At 42.8% G+C, this 16,350-nt stretch overlaps 1 protein-coding gene and 1 long non-coding RNA gene across 4 annotated transcripts in view; one reads left to right on the top strand and one right to left on the bottom strand.

Moving 5' to 3' along the window:
* LOC310843130 overlaps positions 1-1,905 on the bottom strand; it is a 41,761-nt gene extending 39,856 nt beyond the window's left edge. For both annotated transcript variants that reach the window (XR_014563511.1, XR_014563512.1), the window contains exon 1: positions 1,017-1,905. This is a non-coding gene — a long non-coding RNA (uncharacterized lncRNA). The remainder of the gene's footprint in view (positions 1-1,016) is intronic.
* LOC310843119 (uncharacterized protein) lies at positions 3-15,958 on the top strand. Of its 2 annotated transcripts, XM_083735696.1 has the most exons (8): positions 7-296; positions 2,809-2,860; positions 3,468-3,567; positions 5,326-5,373; positions 6,798-6,845; positions 9,966-10,030; positions 14,166-14,248; positions 15,852-15,958. In XM_083735696.1, the coding sequence occupies exons 1-7, from the start codon at positions 92-94 to the stop codon at positions 14,236-14,238; spliced, it is 591 nt and encodes a 196-aa protein (XP_083591822.1). In that variant the 5' UTR covers positions 7-91; the 3' UTR covers positions 14,239-14,248; positions 15,852-15,958. The 2 variants fall into 2 exon arrangements, with proteins under 2 accessions (XP_083591823.1, XP_083591822.1); XM_083735697.1 differs by lacking the exon at positions 9,966-10,030 and having other exon boundaries at positions 3-296.
* Positions 15,959-16,350: the final 392 nt, after the last annotated feature.

Below are 16,350 nucleotides of genomic sequence, written 5' to 3'. Positions count from 1 at the left end.
TGTGTGAACAAAAGTCACATGTTTTCAAGGCAACACATTTAAGAAATGTATCAACAGAGAGTCCTACATCATTTCTCCATGTTCAGCTAACATGAAGAACCAAAAGATGTCAAAGGCTGCAAGCATAGCGCACAGGAAGCGTTTGCAAGGTGTGCCTTTTGCAACAAAACTATCGCCAGGGTCCCACCGGATTGCAGAAACGTCAGATCTTCACAAATGCAAGACGGTTAGGCTCAGTGGTCACACGCTTAAGCCTGAGCTAGCTGGCCTAATCGAAAAGACATTGCAGGAAGCTGGTAAGTAACTTAGCAAGCAAATCTGTTTATGTATAAAATCTAAGAAAGGAATAGCTTTTGATTCATCTCTCTGTTTCCTTACTGTCCTACAGTCCTGGAAAGCAATTAGTGTTGCCAGAGAGCAAATCTGAGAAGGGATTGGCCAGTGTCACACTTTCCACCTTCAAAGTGGATCATTAGCTGGTTCTTTCATTCTTGTGTTGATACCTGTGGGAGGCCAGGTATCTTTTCCAGAAACAGATAAGGCCCATAGTTCATCAGTTGCCAAGCCCCAGTATGCATTATTCATTTGTTATACAAAAAACATCTCACGACAGCTTACAGCAAAAATACAAATACAAAAATCATGCAAGAGATTAAAAGGCAGCAAACAACAAAACGCTAACTATCAAGTGCCTGGGAGGAAAGTACCCTAAGCAATGAACCTGATTCTTCAGGGGTAGTGCAGCCCCAGACAGAACGGGTGCCACTTATCCTGGCAGAGGAACCACCTATTAACAGTGTCAACAGTGTTAACAGAGCTTCAGTTTGATGGCCCTTATCCAGTCCAACACCAAAGTCAGGCACCGGTTAAGCATATTCACCACCACTTGAGATTAAAATATATTGATATATATTCTGCCCTTCCTCCCATGGAGCCCAGGGTGGGCAACACAGAAATGATGATACAATTAAAACATGGGGAAACAATTCCAGTTCAGATGCAGATAGATAACATACTCCAAAATTCCTGATGCTCCCACACAACAGTTTTATGTAGATGTTGAATAAAGTGGGAGTCCAGGCTGAACTCTGCAGAACCCCATGCGGCGGCACTTTTTCACCCTGGCACCATTGGGCCGGCCCTCACTTAAATATAGTGCAACCACCTCACAGTACACCAATTACATGAATTTCTACAAATTACCCCAGATTATCTAATGGGGGACTTGTATGGGGGAAAACTTAATGATTTGGAGTCTCAGGCAGGATTTGAGCAAACAAACAAAAAAGGTTTTATTAAACAAAGGAAGTTTATGACACAAAGTGGATGCTTCAGGTTATGTTATTTCAGGTAACCGTCCACCTAATAATATTTATACTAAATCTAACTGCTGCTATGAACTTCTAATCAAGCACAGCTTCTTTTAAACTTCAGTTGCTTGTGTTCAGTTACTCCGCTTCAGGTGGATGTTACAGGTTTTTAGACTAAAGAATAAATGCTCAGCTTATTTCTAGCTATTTCACTTCAGTTCTTTCTCAGTTGTTGCACAGCTGTTGCTGCTTAATTATTTGGTTCTTAGACAAGGTGGTACTTCCTGTCAGTTACACACCCCTTCGACAACCCTACTCCTGAGGTACTCCAAGTAACAGACCCAAAGGGATCACCACACCCCTCTTAACTGGTTTGGGAGTTTTCTCTTTTTGAGACCTAAGTAGACTGTATCTTTCCAGCTTCTACTTCTCCTGGCTCAGCCTCCCAGCTAATTCCTGACCTATTACACTTACAAGACACCACACACTGTCCTGCACACTAAGCGCAGAGACTCCTTTCTCTAGCTTGTGATACATTCCTCAAGTGTGGATGTTTCTACCCAGAACTAACTCTCTCTTGCCTCACTCCCTATCTCCCAACCTGAAACCTGTCTCTCCAAATCCTCTCCTTTTTCAACTCCCCCTCCTGGAACCCTGGCCAATCAGAAACTGCTGTTCGTTAACCATTTGCTGGCAGGGAAAAAGAAAAAGAAAATACCTGGTGACCCAACCTGTCCAGCAAAACAAACTTTTCTGTCACACCCCACAAGGAAGGCTCTGTGGGTTGAATTATCTTCCCACAGCACTACCTTCTGATCTGAAGGGGGTCCTCAACACTATTTCTGAGGCCACCTCTGTCATCTCAAGACAGGGAAATTGCTAGGCAGCAGGTTGAGCAGTACACCAGCAGAATCTCGAATCAGCTCATCCAACACAAGATGTAAACGTTCTAGATTTGCTTCCTCCTTTCTGCATTTCCACTCCTGTTGTTTCAGGTCCCTGAATTTCCTCCTGCTCTCCATCTAGTCTGCCCTGTTTCACTCATGTTCCCAACTACTATCTCTTGCTAGTAGCCAATATAAATATTTTTCTCTCCGCCACCTTTCTGACAGCAATATATATACATCTCTGTCTCCTTGGGCCCCTGTAAGCATTTTCCTATCTGGCAGCTTGTCAACTTTAACCACTTCCCTGTGTTCTATGCCTTCCTCAGGCCTTAGGTTTCTACAAATTTCATTGATTTATTAACAACCAAGGCAGCAGGTGAGGAAGGCTTCATTTCTCTTGGTTTTACTACAGTACGTTTAGCTTCCCATCTGCTGTCCAGTCACTACCATCTTCCACAACCATTCATGATGCACACTGCATTGTTGGCTCTACTAGGGTACCTTTGGGTTGTTTTGTTTTATGATGGGAGAATGTAGCCCTCAAAAAGAAAAAGCTCAATTTCTGTCTATATGTGACACTGTTTATGGAATCTTTATTTCCCCTTTTCTAGATGTTTCGGGCACAGAGAAAGGAGCACAGAGGACAGAAGAAGACCTGAGCTGGTAACAGAGTGTAGCTCAGCCTAGTCTAAACAGAGTTATGCACAGGGGACTAGAATAAAGAGTAATCTTCAGTAAAGAGCCATTTGCCTCACTCCAGTGTGCTTCACGACAAGCAGCAGACACATCCTAGGTGCTGTGAATTCCTGTAGTACAGTAGTTCAGAGACTGAGCTATGAATCAGAATGCCCCTGGTTTCAATCTTGCATCTGCCATGAACCCACTAGGCAGTCTTGGGAAAGTTGCTTGCTCTTCACTTCAGTTCTTTACTCTACGATACAAGATTATAATCTTGGTGAGCGTACAGAGTTGTTGTAAGATTATCTCATTATAATGCAAGCAAAGTGCTTAATTATTACACCTAATGTTATAATTGTATTTACATCAGGATGGTTAGCATTTCTTCTCTTGCATACACAAACGTGTAAGTTGCAATGAGCAGGGTCCAGATTTAAAGGCATGTTCTTTTTGTTCCAGATGACTGTTTAAATAAGGTGAGAAATGCCAGCGGAAACTTTTTGCTGTGAATTAAATACGGTACCTCCGTTCAGTTGTTCAACCAGATCACTATAATAAAACTGTTGATATGTCAATATCTCTTCCTGTGCAGTCTTAAAGAGATCAAGAAGAAAGTGTATGACAATAAAAAGGATAAAGAAAGTGGTCGTGAGCAAGATGAATCTGTTAAAGTGGAAATCAGTGAAAAAACGGTCAGGAAACAACAAAAATTCTAAGTACAAGTAGTTCTGTGTTTGTTTACATGAGGGGTTGGGGAACTTTTCCATCCTCAAGTGGGAAACCTTCCAAGGACCACATGCCAGTTTGGAGTTCCAGTTTGGACTCCAAACCCATTCCCATAAGTGGTGTGTGTGTGTGTGTGTGTGTGTGTGGACAGCTAGATTATATATCATGTTCTAGGATAGTCATCCAGAATTATTTCATACCCGCCAACATTTCTTTGATGAAAATAGGGATGTCCTCTTTATTTATTTATTTATTTATTTATTATTTAGTATTATATTTTATTTATACTCCACCCATCTGACTGGTTTGCCCCAGCCACTCTGCGTGGCTTCCAACATAAATAAAAACATAATTAAACATTTAAAAAAACCCTTCCCTATACAGTGGTACCTCAGGTTACAGACGCTTCATGTTACAGACTCTGCTAACCCAGAAATAGTACCCTGGGTTAAGAACTTTGCTTCAGGATGAGAACAGAAATTGTATAGCGGTGGTGGCAGGAGGCCCCATTAGCTAAAGTGGTACCTCAGGTTAAGAACAGTTTCAGGTTAAGAACAGACCTCCAGAAGGAATTAAGTTCTTAACCCGAGGTACCACTGTACAGGGCTGCCTTCAGGTGCCTTCTATAAGTTCTATAGTTACTTATCTCCTTGGCTTGGGTGTCATGTTACTCCATACACTCCAACATTTCTCCAATGAAAATAGGGACGTCCTAAGGAAAAGCAGGACATTCCAATATCAAATCAGAAACTGGGACAGCTTTCTGTAAATCTGGGACTGTCCCTGGAAAATAGGGACACTTGGAGGGCCTGTTATTTTCCTGATGTATCCAGTTATTAAGTATTTTACTGAAGCCAAATAGAAATAGCATCAGACCAAAGCAGCAGCATTCAGAACAAAATGTTGCTCAACAAGGCCACCCCGGATATTTAATTTATTTGAGCTATTTATATGCCACTAAATCACTGGAGTTTCTAAGTGGTGCACAGAAAAAGAAAAATTCAAAAACATGCAGTGGTCCAAATAAAGTCAATCATAAAAAGAACTTTCTTAAAAGCCTACTTGGGATAGAAAAGTAAATAGGGCAACCCTACAGCCATCCTACAGGGAGGACCCTGTTGGATCAGGCCCACCACAGACGTGTAAGAGGGGAAACGGGGAAATACATATTGTATGGGAAACTCTAGGAGTTGCAATTCTTGGGAGATATGTACTTTCTCTGCAGAATGTGCTCCTTCAAGGACTACAAGTCCCAGAGTTCTTCAGTCCCAGGCAGTTTTCCTGTGCACAGACAAGGAGAAGCCAATAGGTTGTGACCGCAATAAGGGGTTTAACTGAGATTTCAGGGCCAGAGGGAGCCAGGATGGCTGCTTGAACTGACAGGCCTTGCAACAGGTGTGGGTAAATGAGTCCAGCCTCTGCTCCCCATAGATCCCAGGAACATGGTCTAAAGGGCATTTGTCACTTGTGGGTTATACACAAACACACACACACACACACACACACCATGTTGCTATGGCTGGCTCGAAACACTAACCAGGTCGCCATAAATACAACAGCATGGATTTTTCTGTTAGTTTTCCCAAAACGCACAAGGGTTTCTCTGTAGCTTGGGGAAAGGGAGCCTGTGCTATAAGTTCACAGTGGGCCCTGACTAGAGAAATTAGGCTTGCTTGCCTCTTAAAAACGCAACACACTTAACCTTCTGCTTTTTAAATCTGTAGAAAGCCAAGTCAGATGCTGAAATGGAAGACGTTCTTCTGGAGATGAAGGCAAGTAATACTCTCAGAAAGAATGGCTCAATGTTCAGTTTTACTTTCATCAGCAGTGAAGCAAACGGATTGTTTTGAGATATACCAAGCGTGTGGACGGAACCTGAAAGAAGATTTCTCAAATCTGTTCCAGTCCACAAAGTGCTTCCTTCTCGTGGCTATTTGTCTGGTGTATGTGTATCCGAGAGACTGTGCTATCTCTGCAGTAGATAATAGGCTAGCCACCTTTTCTACCTGACACAGATTCTGTCCTATAAAATATGGGGCAAATTCTGCATCCATTTTCTTGATCATGTTTATAACAACCTCAAGGAAAATATACAACCAACGTGTGTAACTTTTGCTAATGCAGAGCAGAAATGAACTTTGATTTTACAATTAAGATAGTTGGTGCAGAAAAATTTGCTGCCGATCATCACAGTAGGATCCCTGAGCACTTTCTCCTGTGTGACAGAGTCCATTTTGGCCCCTTGATATACCCAAGAGCTGAGGCCAATAACGTTGGTGTGCAGCCTGAAAAAAGTAGAGAAAAACTCCAGACAAATACAATAGAACACTGTTAAGTGCTGATTATCAAGCTTACTCAGCTGCAGCAAAGATGGCAAAAATCTTTTGTATTTTGCAATAAATGAAAAAGTGCTCAAATATATGTAATGTACCTCTAAGCAGAGAACCAGAGAAGTAAGAATATCTCTGTCGAGAATGCTGTCATTATAGGTACATTCTATCTTCTTGTATTTTAGTTCCAATCCTATAAAAAATCTTCAAACTATATACCAAATGTGTAGGCTTGCAGCTCTGCTGATTTATTTTATTTTATATTTAGACTGCAGTTCCCATCATCTCTCATCAATAGTCATGCTGACGGGGACTGATGGGAAGGCCAAACGTTCGCCATCCCCGATTTAAGAGATTAATACCCAATCCTTCAACATTTAAGCATTAAGCCTGCAATGAAATAAGTTAAGCCAAAAACATGACGATAAGCTTGGTGATGGCTGAAATGCCTTTGCCATAGCCACTTTTCTGCCCCTTCCACACCCCACTGTTGTCCTGATACCATCTATCTTATCAATTATTTTGCAAGTTGCAGGGATACCATTTATGAAGGTAGCTTTGCTGACCTCACATACCCTCCTGCACTACCACCATGTTCCAATTTTGCTCCCAAGGCCGCCAATGTTAACAGATGATGACACTGACTTAACACAAACACACGTGATAAAAGCCTTAAGGACTTCCCTAGTCCTCTTCTATGGGCCTAACTCACTTTACATGCAAGCCGTGTAACATGAGCCCGCCATATGTTTTTTCCCTAGGACGTTTTCATTACACCCATATGTTTGTAATGTGTAGTTTCATCTTAAAGGTACTGTCAGGGGCCTTACAACTTGGTTCTCTCTTATTTTATGTTCCTCTTGCAGAAAGACTTGTCATTTGTGGAGATTGATTTGAGAGATAGAGTCGAAGAGGTAGGCATAAGTTGTGTGAACATACTTTTGACTTGCTATATTTTCGTTAAGGAAAGATGCAAGTGTGATGAATGGATACATGCAGGCAGTGCTATTTTTCTAGAAAAATAGTTGTAGGAACTCACTATGAATGCCTCCCTTGTTCTCTTATAATGGCAATGACACCCACCTGAGAGGTGCCAGAACTGAGTTCCGGCTCAGGGGGAAAGCCCTGCATGCAGGCAATCATGGCTTCTTTCCGCTATGTTAAATTTCATTTATTAAATTTCATTTATTGGAAAATATTTATATCCTGCCTTTCTACTCGACAACAGATGTTGAAGATAGGTGGCAAAAAAACCACAGAATGAAAACAAGTTGTTTTTCTTAAAGGCTGTGATAATTGATGAAGGCTTCTGGGGCCTGATGATATAAAATATCCTGTCCTCAGCCCCAAATGCAACATTAAAGGCATCATTCACTTATGTTCTGTAGCGTGCCGTATGACCAGAATGCTTCCCATTTTAAATATCATTTATTTTTAGTAACGCAGATCGTGGGAAGTCATTAGCTGAATTCAAACTCCCTTGGCATTTATAAAGAGCAGTAATTCACCAGGAGCTGAGTGGGCTCTTTCTGCAGCATCTTAAGTTTGTTGGCTGAAAGGTGATCAGTGGTGTTGATTATTAGGAAGAAATTGTTATGAAGTGGGGAATTTTTTTTAGTTCAGGCAACCTGAAAGTAAGGGAATGTGATAGTCATGAAATTACTAATGGTGCAAAGAATGTGAATGAATTTTTAAAATTTTTATTTATTTATTCAGACTGCCTTATACCCTACCTACTAACTGAGGTTTTTGAGGGGCTTCCAATATATTTAAAATATAGCAAACTAAGTGTATGATCACAAAAATAGCATATAAGCTTCCCTTGGCCCAGAAATGGCTGTCAAAGCAGCTGGGTGACAGATCAGGGCTTCCTTACCCAGCTGTTGCTGAGCTTGCCTTCTGGCTGTGGTAACAGATGCGGAAGGAGCTAGTGCAACAAAGGTGTCAGAAGCCTCCCCTCAGTCCCCTAAGTTTCTTCAAAATGACTGCTGTTAATCCCTCCCAGGCCAACGTTTCCTCACTGGACAGCAGTTGCTCCAGTCCTCCAGTCTTCCAGTGCCACTCTGCAGCACTTCTGGCCTGGAAATGGCTGCCTGAAGCAGCCAGGTATTAGTCCTCACCTGCTTCTGATGTCTCTCACAGCTTTGGGCTCTGGTGGCAGATGCAGAAGGTGCTGGAACGTTCTCCAATATTCCAGCTTCTGCTTTGCAGCTGAATTCGCTGGCCTGGAAATGGCTGCCAAAGCACTTATCCCAAACCCTCCAAGTGTCCCTATTTTCCAGGGACAGTCCTGGATTTACAGAAGCTGTTCTGGTTTCTGATTTGATCCCAGAAAGTCCTGCTTTTCCTTAGCACGTCCCCATTTTCATCGGAGAAATGTTGGAGCTATGTAACCCTGGGGCCAAGGAGATATGTAACTATACAACCTTAAGAAGACATCTGAAGGCAGCCCTGTATAGGGAAGTTTTTTTAATGTTTAATGTTTAGTTATGTTTTTATATGTGTTAGAAGCTGCCCAGTGTGCTGCCCAGATGAGTGGGTATAAATAATAAAATAATAGTAATTGTTGTTATTATTATTATTATTGAATAGGACATCCCTATTTTCGTCAGAGAAATGTTGGAATGTAATCCAATGAGTGTGAGAAAGGAAGTATTTTTTCACGCTGCATTGTTACCTTATAGAGCTACCTTATAGACATAATATTCTTCAGAAATATGACAAAAAGCCTCAGTGACCCTCAGACCTATATGCTTCCCATCTTGGAAACTGAATGCTAGACACCATTGGGTCTAATCCAGCAAGACAACAGCTATCTTATTAAGATACAGTGGTACCTCGGGTTAAGTACTTAATTCGTTCTGAAGGTCTGTTCTTAACCTGAAACTGTTCTTTAACCTGAAGCACCACTTTGGCTAATGGGGCCTCCTGCTGCTGCTGCTGCGCTGCCGGAGCACAATTTCTGTTCTCATCCTGAAGCAAAGTTCTTAACCTGAAGCACTATTTCTGGGTTAGCGGAGTCTGTAACCTGAAGCGTATGTAACCTGAAGCGTATGTAAACCGAGGTACCACTGTACTGTGTTGTCTGGTGACTTTTGACACAGTACTAATCACAGAATAGCATTGCGGCACTAGGTTCATGAGCTCTTGATTTGTCAAAGACTTGCGCCTCACATTTATAAGCAAATCCTCCAGGCATCTTTCAAGTCATATTTGTGTGTTCACACATACCTGAAAGTATGCAACAAAATTCATGTCACTGTGGATACTGTGAAATGTTTTTTGTGGGAGAAGGTAGAAAACACGGCATCACGCTTTATATAAAATGTGATGACTCCACATTTCACTGTATGCAGCGTAAACGTAACTTCAATTTAGGATTAGCTGACAGCACTCTTGGGTGGACAGAAAGGCTCTCATCTGTCTGTATCAATAAACACATTCATCCTGATTAGGTTGTATAACTAATTTTTCTTGCAGGCTTGGGGTAAATGCCTTGTTGCACTTCAATACGAACACTATTACCTGCCTTTCTGTCAGACCCTTAAGGCAGCTTACAATACAAAATTTGAAGATAATTTTAAAATGTCAGCAATATAAAATATTACTAATGAGGGGGGAGGGCAGGAATGAAACTTATCAGAATTATAATAGCATGTTTGGCAAAAGGAACCTTAAATCTAAAAGTCTAGTTGAATTGCCTCATGTTCACATATCATAAACAATCAAGCCTTGCAAGTAGAAAGAAATTGTTTCAGCGTTGCCTAGCCAGGATTGAAAGCGCTTTTCCATGACATACAAAGAGAGGCCTGAATTAAATACACCATTTGTCCAAAACTAGTAATGCAATGAAGCTTTTTTCTTTCCTTTTTAAGGAATAGTTTCACTGAAGTCACATGTTTTGAACTGTGCATGACCCTGGAGCAAGGTTGTTTTTTTTAGCAAAAAGTTTCCCAGAAAAGAACTCTGCTTGTTTTCACTGTTATAGATTATTAGCATTAACAAAGAATTCACTATCTCTTAAAATTTCTCAGAAAACTGAAGAAATCTTGACAGAGGAGAAGCAGCATGAAAAGGAAGAGGAATCTCCTGAAACGCTGTATGACGATATTTTTACTTGTTGTGCAAGACATTGGTGGGAAAGGCCAGCTTAAAAATGCTTAGTTTTACAAAAATGTGGTTGTGGGTCCAGAATAGTGGAAGGCATTTCATTCCTAAATCCCAAATATGTTTGCTTAGCTCTTTTTGACACACTAATTTCATTGCTGCTTACTTCCTAGTAAAGCAGGCTTAGGCTAACAGCTGTAGGTTTTGCTCTCTAGACATTTTTTTGCACACTATCTTTCCCAGTTGGCAAAAAAAAAGCTGTTTACATTTGTTCATATGCAGGAAAATGGGTCATGCTACTTGTGGTTCCCAATCAACAACAACAGTGGGCAGATCTATACCAGGCACCTAAAGCACGCTCAGTGTACATGTAAAGCACACAGCTTCTCTCAGAGTGTCCTGGGAGCTGTAACTTGTTCAGGGTTGCTGGGAAATGTAGTTCTTTGAGAGGGCAATTACAGTGGTACCTCGGGATGCGAACGGGATCCGTTCCAGAGCCCCGTTTGCATCCAGAAGCTAACGTAACTAGCGACGGCACGTCTGCGCATGCGTGCATCACTTTTCAACACTTTTGCACATGCACGTTACGTCAGTTTGAGCATCTGTGCATGCGCGAGCGGCGAAACCCGGAACTAACACACTCCGTTACTTCCGGGTTGCTGCGGAGCGCAACCTGAACGCGCTCAACATGAAGCATATTCAACCCGAGGTATGCCTGTACAGTTCCAGGGATGCTTTGAGGAAAGTCATGTGCTTTAAATATGCATATGGTGTGGTAAAGGTGTTACTACATGATGCTACTATTTAGAGAGTAAAAGCCTCAGTGCCTGTGGGTAAAAGCCTCAGTGCCTAGGGCTTGCCGATTGAAAGTTCGGCGGTTCGAATCCCCGCGGCGGGGTGCGCTCCCGTTGCTCGGTCCCAGCGCCTGCCAACGTAGCAGTTCGAAAGCACCCTTGGGTGCAAGTAGATAAATAGGGACCGCTTTCTAGCGGGAAGGTAAACGGCGTTTCCGTGTGCAGCTCTGGCTCGCCAGAGCAGCGATGTCACGCTGGCCACGTGACCCGGAAGTGTCTTCGGACAGCGCTGGCCCCTGGCCTCTTGAGTGAGATGGGCGCACAACCCCAGAGTCTGGCAAGACTGGCCCGTACGGGCAGGGGTACCTTTACCTTTTACCTTTATACAGCAGTTGCTAGATATCATCAGAGGGAGAGTGTTCATGCCATCTTGTGGGCTTTGCATAGGCACTATGGGCACAGAATTCTGGGACATTCCGCACTGCAGGGGGTTGGGCTTGATGACCCTTGGGGGTCCCCTTCCAACTCTACAATTCTATGATTCTATGGACATAAGAGGAGTTCTCCTGGATCAGACCAAAAGCCCATCTAGTCCAGCATCTTGTTCTCACAATGGCCAACCATTGTGGTAAAGTACAATATACAATTGTGACACTAGGTATGGCAGCTGGGAGCTACAGCAAATTCAATGCATTATTCAGAACGATTTTTAAAAAAAGCATTTTTCACAACGTTTTTAACATGCATCTAGATTCCACACCCAGGTGGTTTCTGTGGCTGTTGGACTATCTGGGATAATAAATCAGATGCTATTAAATGGGCTTACTGATTGGGCTCGTGCAGAACTCCTGTTAGTGGCTGGTTATAAACATTTCAAAAATTATATTTGGAATAGCAGCAACCTGGTAAATGATTGATATTTTCCCATCCCAGTCTTCCCCATCCATCCATTCCTGATAACACTGATTGCTAGATACTTTGACCACTAGGAGGAGTAGGTCCCATATGCTAACTGCTATGGCCTATGTACACTGCTTTGTCTTCAAATAATACATGTTACAAATATTATGTTAGAACATTATTAGCCGCGTGTTGTCTGTGGTTGTTCAGAGTTGTCTTCAAAGGGCTGCAGGCTGACCCTTGCATTAGATAGCTGGCTTACCTGATTTTACTGCCAGGGAGGACTGCAGGTGCTCAGGGGAAGGTCTGTGTAGCTCAGGGGCAAAGCATGCACTTTGCATGCACAAAGTTCCAGGTTCAATCCCCAGCATCCCGAAGGAGGTCTGGGAATGTCCTCTGCCTGAAAACCATAGAGGGATGCTGCCAGTCAGTGTTGGCAATGCTGGGGTGGATAAACCAATGGTCTGACTCAGTTTAAGGCAGCTTCCTATGTTCCAATAAGATTGGCTTCAGGTGCCAAAATAACTTGGGTACACACTTTGACTTGATTGAGGAGGGGCAGGGAATGATATTTGCTGCTCTGCCTCAGGCATCTGAAGGCAGCCCTATTTAGGGAAGCTTTTAATGTTTGATGTATTAGAGGATTTTAATATTTTTTTGGAAGCTGCCCAGAGTGGCTGGGGAAGCCCAGCCAGATGGGCGGGGTACAAATAAATAATAATAATAATAATAATAATAATAATAATAATAATAATAGTAAAATATATAGGGCTGTCTCTGCTTAGCGGTACTTTCTTTCTTTTTTATTAAAAAAACAGCAACCCCAAACAAGTTATGGATTGTTCTGCTTTTCAGTGTGCCTAGAATTGCAGTCTCACTTGACTTCTTGCTTCTGTTTGTTAAGATGAGTCAGTGAAGCCAACAGTTGAATAATGTGAGACAACTCTGTAATTCATTTGCAGGAATATGGCTCTGTCATATGATGGGTTCCCAAAACAGTGGTGCATTATTGGTGCTTTGCCTCTGAGCTACACGATCCTTCCTCTGAGCATATGTCAATCAAATCAAAGAGATTTATTTATTTTTAACAATTTCAATAGGTGCTGGATTGTAACCATCACTCTATAGCCTTAGCCTGTGAGAGGGATGGGCTTGTGTGCTTGTAGGTCAGTGCTGATACTCAGTCTTTGAAATTCTCATCCAGCACATGTATTGTTGTTGTTGTTGTTTAGTCATGTCCGACTCTTCGTGGCCCCATGGACCAGAGCACGCCAGGCACCCCTGTCTTCCACTGCCTCCCGCAGTTTGGTCAAAATCATGTTGGTAGCTTCAAGAACACTGTCCAGCCATCTCGTCCTCTGTCGTCCCCTTCTCCTTCTGCCCTCCATCTTTCCCAACATCAGGGTCTTTTCCAGGGAGTCTTCTCTTCTCATGAGGTGGCCAAAGTCTTGGAGTCTCAGCTTCAGGATCTGTCCTTCCAGTGAGCACTCAGGGCTGATTTCCTTCAGAATGGATAGGTTTGATCTTCTTGCAGTCCATGGGACTCTCAAGAGTCTCCTCCAGCAAGCACATGTATTACTACTATCCATTACTACATTTGTAACCCATCTTCCCCTTGAGGAGGTCAGGGCAGTGTGATTGGGGGTTTCCTCATTTGTTCCTAACCTATGAGGTCGGTTAGGCTGAGAGACAATGATTCACCCACTGGTAAGCCAGTGAACCTCATGACTAAGCAGAGATTTGAACCCGGCTCTGCTTTGTCCAAGTCCAACACTATCTACCGCACAATGCTGACTCACATTCCACCTGCCTTTAGAATAGTGTGGGTCCACTTAAATGGATACTAGGCATTTGCCATTTCTGTTCTTCCAGATGGGATCCTCACACAATGCTATTATACAGGGAGAGCCAGCATGGTGTAGCGGTTAGAGAGTTGGACTAGGAGTGGAGAGATCCACATTCAGATCCCCACGTGGCTATGAAGCTCACTCGGACCATCAGTCATCCCCTCTCAACCTAACCTACCTCACAGGTTGGTTGTCGAGATAAAATTGAGATAGCCAGTGAGGAAGAACCACAGAGGTTGTGCTAAGACTCAGAGGAAGGGCAGAATATGAATATTAAAATATAAGTATCTTATGCCACCGGATCTCCTTCCCCAACACTGCTGCTGTCACCAAGCCACATAGGTAAAGGAAGAAAAATGTTCTGCAGGGCCTTGTTGAGAGGTTCATGGAGGAATATTCTCAATTCAGGACTGGGTTCTTTTCATCTTTCCTTATTGTACTTGTTGGCTATCGATCTCTTGCCTTTATGCTGCCCTAATTTAGTTGGTTTCCCCTTTGGAGCTACATTCTTGACTCCTAAGAAACCTTTGTTCCAGATTGTGTCCTTATATATGCAGAAATGAACTGTGGGAATTTACATTTGCAGGCCCGAAAGCAGCTGGCTATGCTGTTTTCCCATCTGGATGAGGCAGAAGAAGCGGAAGGAAAAACAGGAGTAGCCAGAAAATGGTTAATATCACCACACGGGTAGCACTGGGAGGCGTGAATATATGAGATACTTATGGGGGTGGTGGGGTGCCGAGGCATTGGGGATAAGGAAGGAAACTGTGGCGGCTGTAACAGCCTCATTCAGCTCCTCCCTATAGCACTGGGCTGAGGGAGTTTTAGGCAGCTGGAGCTGCGCCGCTTTCTGTGCTGCCACCAGTCTCCCTTTGCCATTTGCTGCCGCAGCCACCCATCCCATTCCACCCTTTCCACCAGCAAGGCATGGAGCAGGTAGGCACAGCCACAAGGAGATTGGAAGAATCCACTTTTGTTTTCAACAAACCTCAGGTTGCTGCCTTATGCTAAACAGGACAAACTATGGTTTGTCCTAACAAACCCAAGAGCAAATCATTGTTTCTGACCCTGGCTTGTTTGGATAAAAGCATAGCTAAAACTAGCCCCAGTTCTCCTGTTTGGATGAAACAATGAATTGCATTTAGCTAAGAAAATTGGAAATGAACTCTTCTGTGTGCACATAATGCTAAACTACCGTATAGTGTTGTGTCCAAAACTTCAAACCAGGTTACACAGTTAAGCATGCCTATCAACATGTTTTAGTCTGTGTTGACCCTAACCTATGCCCTCAGTGCTTTTGCACATTTTAGACTCGCTTGGAGCAATCTTTAAACAAGCTGAACGAAAAGATACAAAACAGTTTCCATCTAATATTTTGTTTGTACCTGTGTGTGCTTTTTGGAGCATAATGGGTGCAGACATTAAGTCAGAATCCTCTTTCACCCTTCCCCTTAACACAGGCATAGGCAAACGTGGCCCTCCAGATGTTTTGGGACTACAACTCCCATCACCCCTAGCTAACAGGACCAGTGGTCAGGGATGATGGGAGTTGGAGTCCCAAATCATCTGGAGGGCCAAGTTTGCCTATGCCTGCCTTAAAGATTGTAAGTGCTCACAAGAAATCTCTTTTAGTCTTAGAGTTGCCAACTTTTCATTTGGAAAAGACTAGCCTTCCAGGTGAGAGGCATGGGGGGGTGAAGGATTCAGCAGACTGGTGTGTTATGATGGTAGATTCTGCCAAGCGCAAGGTGCCAACTCTAACAATAAATTTGATAAGAGTTGTATCTACGGTAACTTGTCATGCTCAGAGTAGACCCATTGAAATTAATGGACATGACCAGCTAAGTTCTGAGTAGAACTTAGTTGGATACAATCCTCAGTCTTTAAGTTACCACATGACTCTTGCTTTTACTGTAATATAGAAATCACAACAAGCCTTCTTCAAGCTGGCTCCAGAGTTCACTGACTCAACACTTTTTAAACTGCTAGACAAGACCGGTTATACAAACCAGACCAGTAAAATTCTGGCCAGCTGGCAATCCTATCCATTCCACAAAAATATATTTGCCTGTTTGCAAGAAGAGGTTTGTTTAATGGTGAGCTCATGGTTTCAAAATGTTTATTGGTCATCTCAGAATCACCCAAGTGGAGTCAGTGGAAGATAGCCAGGGCAGGGAAGATGCAGGAACTTTGTATTGGGTATATCTGTTTGAAAGTCGAATTACCTCTGTTGTAGATGCTGATTATTCTGTATGACCTTCAATCCATACAGGACTCCAGCTTTTTAGAATACAAGGCCCAATATGAAATGGAAGGAAGACCAGTGCGGAATGGTCAGCTGATGAATAAGCGATGAATAAACTCAAATTCAGAACTAGACTAGTTGTTCCTTAAGTTTATCTGAGGTACCACAACAGGCTACCGGTCTTTGCATTCTGATAGAGACAGTGGATTCAAAAGATATAGCATGGTGTGGAAACACAGTGGTACCTCGGTTGTCGAACATAATCCATTCTGGAAGACCGTTCAACTTCCGAAACGTTTGACAACCAAGGCGCAAAGGGCTGGCTGCAAAGTCAATGGAGAAAATTGGGAAGAAACTGCAGCAGAAGCCATTCTACTTCCAAGGCACATTCGAAAACGGAAGCAATTACCAGTACTTCTGGGTTTTCAGCGTTTGAAAACTGAAATGATCGGCTTCCGAGATGCTCGAAAACCAAGATACCACTGTATAAGAAAAAACAGTCCTTAGTGTTTGATCATGTATATGT

Source organism: Podarcis gaigeae, assembly GCF_964106915.1.
Source record: "Podarcis gaigeae genome assembly, chromosome: 4".
NCBI lineage: Eukaryota > Metazoa > Chordata > Lepidosauria > Squamata > Lacertidae > Podarcis > Podarcis gaigeae.
This window is presented reverse-complemented; position numbering and strand designations above follow the sequence as displayed.